The sequence below is a fragment of the Cyprinodon variegatus genome, unplaced genomic scaffold (assembly GCF_000732505.1).
Source record: "Cyprinodon variegatus isolate N-32 unplaced genomic scaffold, C_variegatus-1.0 Scaffold1709, whole genome shotgun sequence".
NCBI classification, from domain to species: Eukaryota; Metazoa; Chordata; class Actinopteri; order Cyprinodontiformes; family Cyprinodontidae; genus Cyprinodon; species Cyprinodon variegatus.
This window is the reverse complement of record NW_015152162.1, coordinates 17,319-25,077: the sequence shown is the minus strand read 5'-3', so window position 1 is coordinate 25,077 and position 7,759 is coordinate 17,319. Positions and strand designations below refer to the sequence as shown.

Genomic DNA, 7,759 nt, shown 5'->3' with positions numbered 1-7,759 from the left:
TAGGGGCGACAGACGATGCTGGAGAAGCTGTGGAAGCCGGGGGGGGAGGAGGAGCCGGCTGGGGGTGGGGAAGCATCTAGAGTGCTCTCCTCATTTTCACCTGCAGAGGGCAGTACTCTGTGTTTCTATGGGCGCGGTACAGCATCAGCCCCCCCAGGCCAACAGCAGCTGGATGCAGCCATGGCTGTCAGAATGATGGCGCCGCTCTTCCAGTCCAAGATCATCCATTTTGTTTTCCAACCAGCGGACGCCGGAGAGCAGGATTGATGGAAGCGGCGCTCTGAGGGGATTCCTCTTTAGCTTCGCAGTTAGCCCCCCCCCCCCCCCCCCCGCAGCCTCGCTTTCTCCGTCTCGCACATCTCTTCCTTCGCAGCTTTTTAAACGGTCAGAAATGTCCGCATTTAAAACGTTTAGTGAGCGTAGCTCCAGCAGGCGTTGGCGATCAGAGATGCAGGTTAGATGTTTGTATCGTTTTAAGCGGCAGAGTTATTAGTTAGTAGGTTAGCGAGCTCTGCTCTGATGTCACTTCCTGCTTGGTTCCTCATGACTCAGTCGGCTCCTCCCAACAGAAATACGTCCGCCATAGCAACATTCCTTTATCCTTTTTCTAGAATTTGATCAATGCAACAAAACCTAAACCGCGCGGTGATGCGGCGGTGAAGCGGCGGTGATGCGGCGGTGATGCGGCGAGATTTTCCCCTATTCGTTAGCTGCTCTCTGCAGAGGAGCGGCTGGTTTCACCATGATTAGCATAAATAAATGGCCATCTTTCTTTTCAAACTCTGTTTCAGTCAAACAAGAAGGAGAAGGATTCTGGTCAACCACAGACCACAAAAGAAACCAAACCGTCTGCCCTGAAGGCGTCAGATAAACCAGAGCAGCTCCAGCCGCCGCCCCCCCCCTCACCTGGATCCGCCGATCAAAGCCGCAGCAGCAGCAAAGCTGAGCGGGGTTACAAGCGCTGCTTCAAAAACAAACCCAGTGACAAGGCCAACGAGGTCGGCAGCGTCTCCAGGGCGGCGCCGAAAGGCCCGCAGCCGCCTCAGGAACACGCCCACACACACCTGCTCCAGGTAAACCCAGCAGGGGACGCCGCCGCCGCCCCATTTACTGCAGAAAACGGTCAACGGCGCCATCCAAGCTCTGGGCGGAGCAGAAATGACGACAACAAGGAAGAGAAGGATGGAGGCGGCGAGGTCCTGAAGCCGCGGGAGGAAGCTGCTGGTGACCCAACTCAGGTGAGACCGGAGCGTCTGGATGGACGTACCTGTCCAACCAGACTAGGCAGCGTTCCTGAAAAAGGCTTGAACTCCTCAATATCAAACTAAGGCTTTCATTGGTATCAGACTTTTATTTTGCTGTCTAGTTCAGCTCTAGAGCTTTTCATTGGTTTTAAAGTGCCGCCTTCATAAAGGGATAAAAACATTTATTAAAACAGACTGGTGAAAATGTTTTTAATCAGTCTTAAATAGTTGCCACAACATAAATATGATTTTATTTTATAATCCATATCAAACATTGACATATTGTTTCTATTGAGCGTACGCCTCGCTGGAACCTTTACTGGTTCTGTCCCAATAGGGGAACCAATAAACCATCAGGCGGCCGGTTTGGGGCATCACCCATCGCCCTGAACACCCATCGCCCTGAACACCCATCGCCCTGAACACCCACAAAAATAAAACTAGTTAGTGGCCAAACGGTGAGCAGCCCGGGTTCATTGATGACCTGTGATTTGTTCTGGAAGTTGCTTGTTGACAGTGTTGTGGGCTACGGCGTTGCAGGTGAAGTGCCTTAGTCAGGCCTACCCTGCACAATGAGGACGCGAGAAACGCAAATCATAAGCGGTAGAACTCACAACGTGGATTTATTTTCCCTAAATTAAAATGAATTATCCCGCCGCGAGCATTAGAGGCCAACCCTAGCAGAGATTCCTCAGTAGTCTGATGATCCTCTAGTCTGCAGAATAAAACGCTAACCCCTGTGAGCAGCAGTAGTTTTAGAGTCATTGAATTAGAAAGGCTTTAGAGAACGATGCAGAGGTTAGATGGAGGTTTGTCTGTGGTGACCCTGATGATGGAGGCTGGATGTAGTCAGATCGTGATCCTGGCCGTGATGCTTCAAAGCTCCAATGGCTGCCTGTGTTTCAAGGTGATGGAGCAGAAAACCCCGTCAGACGGGAAAGAAGGCGCCGGCCAGCCAGCAGCTCCTGAAGTCTCCAGCTGCTTCCTGAACCCCATGAGCTCCAACATGGTGGATTCCTCTCCTCTAAAGGACAGAACGGACTCTGAGCCGCAGAGAAAACCCGCCAAGCCAACTGAGACGGCGCCAGACCCGGCCGCCGGCGTGGCTCGCAGGCCGAGCCAATCAGCCGGCCTCCCTCAGAAGGCGGGTGATGGGGAGGAGAAACGGGACCAGTCCAAGGAGGAGCCCCCACTGGAAGAAGGTAGGCTCCCATTCTGCTGTTCCTGTCGGTTCCTCTCTGGGGGAGGAGACTGTTACAGCCTGGCTATGTACCGTCAGCAGCCCCAGAGCCCATGGTCAACCTGCAGCTGCTGAAGAACGACTGGTATGAGAAGGGAACCGACCTGATGGTGGTTAACGTCTACATGAAGGCGGTCTGCAGGGACACGGCCAGTGTCCTCTTCAGGGAGCAGGACTTCACCCTCATCTTCCAGACGAGGTACAGAATCCCATCCTGAGAACGCTGCTTTGCTGCTCTCTGCCCATCCGCTGACGCCTCCTCTGATGCTCTTTGCAGCGACGCCAACTTCCTGCGCCTCCACTCGGGCTGTGGGCCCAACTCTGTCTTCAGATGGCAGGTCAAACTCAGGTGAGGCTTCTTCATGCCGTCTGTCCTCCAGGCAAAGTGTGACTGTTGACATGTTTCACCCGGCATGTGTGTCAGGAACCTAATCCAGCCCGAGCAGTGCAGCTACTCCTTCACGCCGTCCCGCCTGGATATCACTCTGAAGAAGAGACACAGCCAGCGCTGGGGTGCTCTGGAGGCGCCGGCCACACAAGGTCTGCTGCCAGGTTTCTGTTGGGACTTTTCTCCTGGTAACGTCTGAATTCGTTGCTCTCAGCGGTTCTGTGTCTCTTTGCTTATTTAATGGGTTTGTCCTCTAATCCTCCACCTGTTCCACACCTTTCCCTGTGCAGGTTTACATCCCGACTTAAACCATCTGACTGACAGCAGGCAGAGTCTGTGCTTCTCAACCGGTTTAGTCTCTTAAAGTTCCCTTGGTTTCAAACAACCGACCAGGGCCTGATTTTTAACTGTCAGTGCATGAAAATATGAGTGTCCACATAGCAGGCCCACATATCTACAGAAAGCTCTGGTTCTCATATTTCCAATGCTACCAAGCGTGCTGAACCTCCACAAACGCCGCGGCTGTTTTATTGAGAGAAATGTGAGGGATACACAAAACTCAAAAAGTTCATGTTTTACTTGTTCCAAGAGGAAAACTCCGATATTTCCCTCCAAGTTTGGTCTCGTTCTGCTCGAAACAGCCAGAAAAAAGGTAATCGGCTAAAATGATGGCTCCAAACGTCGTATAAAATCCAAAAAAGGCACGAATACTGCAGGATACCTCGCAAATACTCAGATCCCCGCTACAAGAAGCTAAAAACAAGGCATCAACGCTATGACACGCTCCAACAGGAAGTCCTGGCTTGTTTGACCAGTTACAGGACGATGGGGGCGGGCTGGAACAGCGTCAATCATGTCAGCAGTTTGTGACTTCCTTCTCCGCCCTCCTATTCCGACCAGTAAGAACTCAGCTCCGTGTGAGAGACGGCATTGTATAGCCAATGAATAGATATCTGCTTTATATGGGTGGAACCTCGATTTCAGAGAAGACTCGCTGCAAGATGATGTTTAGATTTTTTTCTGAACAGGTGTTTTTTGTCTAGTATATTTATTTTTTTTCCAATAAAAACGTATTTGAAAGGTTTTGACAGTTTAGTCTGATTGAGTTTAGTTATCTTTCAAAGCGGTCTCACTGTTTCTGCGTTGAAGTATGCGATGGCGATGGCGGTGGCATGGCCTCATCCTAGCAGGTTTGCCAGGATATAAGACTTGGTTTCTGTTGTGTCCAGTAGTTCATTCCTGTTCTGCTGGAGGAAAATTCTCAATTATTGTAACAGAAAATACAGGTGAGAATTGTTTTTACATGCAGAGTTGTTTTATGAAGCATACCACATGCTCAACAGTGCACTTTCAGTAAACCAGAATGTACAGGTGAGAACTTTACATAGAGCCCAGAACTTTATTTTTCTCCATGTGGCTCCAGAACTATAAAAGTTAGAATTTGGAGCCTTTTTGAGGCGTTTCCAGCTGAATCCTGGGAACTTTAGGAGAGTTTCTGTCATAGAACAAAGCATTTTAACCTAACGGTGACGTGGGATGATGGTTCGCCTCATTCGGTCTGTTGTTGATCTTCTAACCTCAAGCTCTGTGGTCCTGTTTAAGGTGCAGTGGGGGGTGCCAAGGTCGCTGTGCCCTCCAGCCCCGCATGCATGGATCAGAACCAGCCAGGCAGCAGTCAGCACAGCCTCCCAGCCAAGGAGGAGGCCTCCAGGGTCGGGGAGGAACCCACCAAGGCATCCCCCAGAGGAGTGGAGGACGGCGGCCTGGACTCCGTCTCTTCTCGCTCTGTCTCTGAGCACGTTAGCATCTCAAAGCCAGAGCCCGCTGTGGCGGCGGTGAGCAGAACCATGGCAGCGCGCCTCTGTTCCCCTCAGCTGGGAGCAGAACCGACCCGGCTGGAGGACAGATGGAAGCTGTCGCTTTACGTGTGTTTGTGTTTTTCCGTTTCAAGCCTCAACCCAAGCCGACCTGTATGGTGCAGCCTATGACCCATACGCCGCCTGCCGCCGAGCGCCACGAGGAAGAGGAGGAGAAGAAGGTGTGCCTGCCCGGTTTCACAGGATTGGTTAACCTTGGCAACACCTGCTTCATGAACAGCGTGATCCAGTCCCTGTCCAACACCAGGGAGCTCCGGGATTACTTCCACGGTAAACGGATCCATCTGACGCGGGCGCGTCATCGGCGGCGGCGCGCTGTGATGAGCTCTGATTTCTGTTTCCTCTCCCCAACAGACCGGGCCTTTGAAGCAGAGATCAACTGCAGCAACCCTCTGGGCACGGGGGGCCGACTGGCCATCGGCTTCGCCGTTCTGCTCAGGGCTCTCTGGAAAGGCACCCACCACGCCTTCCAACCATCCAAGCTAAAGGTACGAGCAGGACGTCCCTCCTCTGCCCGCCTCCATGGGCCCGTCTAACGCCTCCGCTGCCTTCTCGCCTTGCAGGCCATTGTTGCCAGTAAAGCCAGTCAGTTTACGGGCTATGCCCAGCACGATGCGCAGGAGTTCATGGCGTTCCTTCTGGATGGACTTCATGAGGACTTGAACAGGATCCAGAACAAACCCTACACCGAGACGGTGGACTCTGACGGGCGGCTTGATGAGGTGGGTGTCACCCTGGGGAAGCTCCGTGACCCAAACCAGCCCATCCTGGTGGTCTGGGGTCCATTTGAAGAAACATGTTTACTGAAAAATGTCAAGTTTTCTATTCCTAAAATCAGAGAAACTGATGCTGTTTCTCCGTATGTGTGTTTGTGCAGCTCTAGTGCTGTCCCCATTTATAAGAACAGCAGACCGAGAACGGACAAAGCCCCCCCCTCTTTACCCTTTACTAAAACGGCCTGCCATAGCCCACGTCATTTAAACCTACAAATTCACTTGAGCTACAACTGGGGGCTTTGTTTGCGTTTGTTGGTGCAGGTGGTGGCAGAGGAGGCGTGGCAGAGGCACAAGATGAGAAACGACTCCTTCATCGTAGACCTTTTCCAGGGCCAGTTTAAATCCAAGCTGGTGTGCCCCACATGCTCCAAGGTAACGCCCCGCTCTGCCAGCTGTGCTGACGGATCTGAGCTCCTTCTGAAGCTCCTGTCCTTTGTTTCAGGTCTCCATCACGTTCGATCCCTTCCTCTACCTGCCTGTCCCGCTGCCACAGAAACAGAAAGTGCTCTCCGTCTTCTACTTTGCCAAGGAGCCTCACAAAAAACCAGTGAAGGTGAAGTTCTGCCCGGTGCTGCTCCTCTGGCAGCTGCTGAGGCTTCATGTGCAGCTTAACAGGTCGTCTTTGGGACCTCGGCTGTAACCGCTTCTGTGTGCTTTAGTTTTTGGTCAGTGTGAGCAAGGAGAACTCCAGCACCGCTGAGGTCCTCGAGTCCATCTCCAGGAGCGTGAGGGTCAAGCCTGAGAACCTGCGACTGACAGAGGTTGGTTCTGTTTGATTTCCTGCTCTGACAAACTGCCCGAGTTCTTCAGCAGAAGAAGTTACCCCTCCATCCTCCGTCACCGACCGCCCCTCACATACGTCCTGCTGAGACTTCTACGTCCTCTTCGGAGCCAATATGGAGCCAAGCTTTTTTAGCTCCGCTCTGGTCGGGTCACAAAAACTTCCAAGAGCGCATCTCCCAACTTCAACAAAAACAACAAAGCTGTTATCAAAGGCATGGATGAAGAGTTGCTGATTGAGGATATAGAGAACAAACCAGTTTGGTAGGATCCTAGTCGTCCCAGCGTTGGGACTTGATAAGATTTTCACGATTCCGATTCCCTTATTGAATCTGTGAAACGATTCGATTCCGTTTAATGAAAACATTACTGTAGAGAAATATACCTGTCAAGTTCTTTTCTATCTTCTGCAGCCTCCCCATGTGAAAAAGGATGGATGAATTGATGCAGACTTCAACACTTTTACTCTAAGGACCACACAGTTTTCTTCCTTTTATTTAGTGAGTGTATATATTTACAACTGGTTTAGAAGCAGGTAAAACAAACCCAAAAAAATAAATATAAATGCTAATTTGTATGTAAGTTTACATTAATTAATTTCACTCAAACTACAAAGGAAATGATAAACTGTGAATCTAATCCCCAAAGTAATTAAAGTTAAATGAACAAGTAACTAAATTTAGGTTCCTTGCAGTCTGATTTCATAAACAGTACAGCTTCACTTACCGGCTGCTTCTCTGCCGTCTACAGATTCATCCAGATCTGTACAAGGATCTGTGATCACAAGAGCCCCAAACTGTTGTCCTCTATTGTTATTGTTAAGCGATCTGCCAAACGGTGCCGTGGAATTGGAAAACACTGAACCGGTTCTGAACAGGAACCGGTTCTCGCCTTGAACAGAACGGGGCACTTATGGAGGATGTAGGATTTCAGAGTTAGATCATGATGCGTATTAGTGACTCCATCCTTTGACAGAAGGCTCAGCTGTGCTTCTGCCATAAACACCTTGATAGATGATTTAGTCTGGTTTCTGTCCTATAGCTATGGACTGGTGTGACTAACTGGATGTAGAGGCCTGCGCGCATTTTCCAGTCCCGCGCTGCTCGCTCCCGCAGTGTTCAGTCCCGCTCCCGCAAAGAATTATGATTTTCAGTCCCGCTCCCGCCCGCACCCGTAACGGTTAGTCCCGCTCCCGCCCGCACCCGTAACGGTTAGTCCCGCTCCCGCCCGCACCCGTAACGGTTAGTCCCGCGCCCGCCCGCACCCGTAACGGTTAGTCCCGCGCCCGCCCGCACCCGTAACGGTTAGTCCCGCGCCCGCCCGCACCCGGAACGGTTAGTCCCGCGCCCGGAACGGTTAGTCCCGCTCCCGCCCGCACCCGGAACGGTTGGTCCCGCTCCCGCCCGCACCCGGAACGGTTGGTCCCGCTCCCGCCCGCACCCGGAACGGTTGGT

At 51.7% G+C, this 7,759-nt stretch overlaps 1 protein-coding gene across 1 annotated transcript in view; it reads left to right on the top strand.

Moving 5' to 3' along the window:
• Positions 1-7,759, top strand: part of usp19 (ubiquitin specific peptidase 19) — a 23,275-nt gene that overhangs the window by 1,216 nt on the left and 14,300 nt on the right. The window contains exons 2-13 of the mRNA XM_015404363.1: positions 792-1,238; positions 2,152-2,446; positions 2,524-2,683; positions 2,762-2,833; positions 2,909-3,060; positions 4,475-4,707; positions 4,824-5,019; positions 5,104-5,237; positions 5,313-5,471; positions 5,787-5,897; positions 5,968-6,078; positions 6,185-6,286. Of these exons, the coding sequence (XP_015259849.1) occupies positions 792-1,238; positions 2,152-2,446; positions 2,524-2,683; positions 2,762-2,833; positions 2,909-3,060; positions 4,475-4,707; positions 4,824-5,019; positions 5,104-5,237; positions 5,313-5,471; positions 5,787-5,897; positions 5,968-6,078; positions 6,185-6,286 (2,172 nt within the window). The remainder of the gene's footprint in view (positions 1-791; positions 1,239-2,151; positions 2,447-2,523; positions 2,684-2,761; positions 2,834-2,908; positions 3,061-4,474; positions 4,708-4,823; positions 5,020-5,103; positions 5,238-5,312; positions 5,472-5,786; positions 5,898-5,967; positions 6,079-6,184; positions 6,287-7,759) is intronic.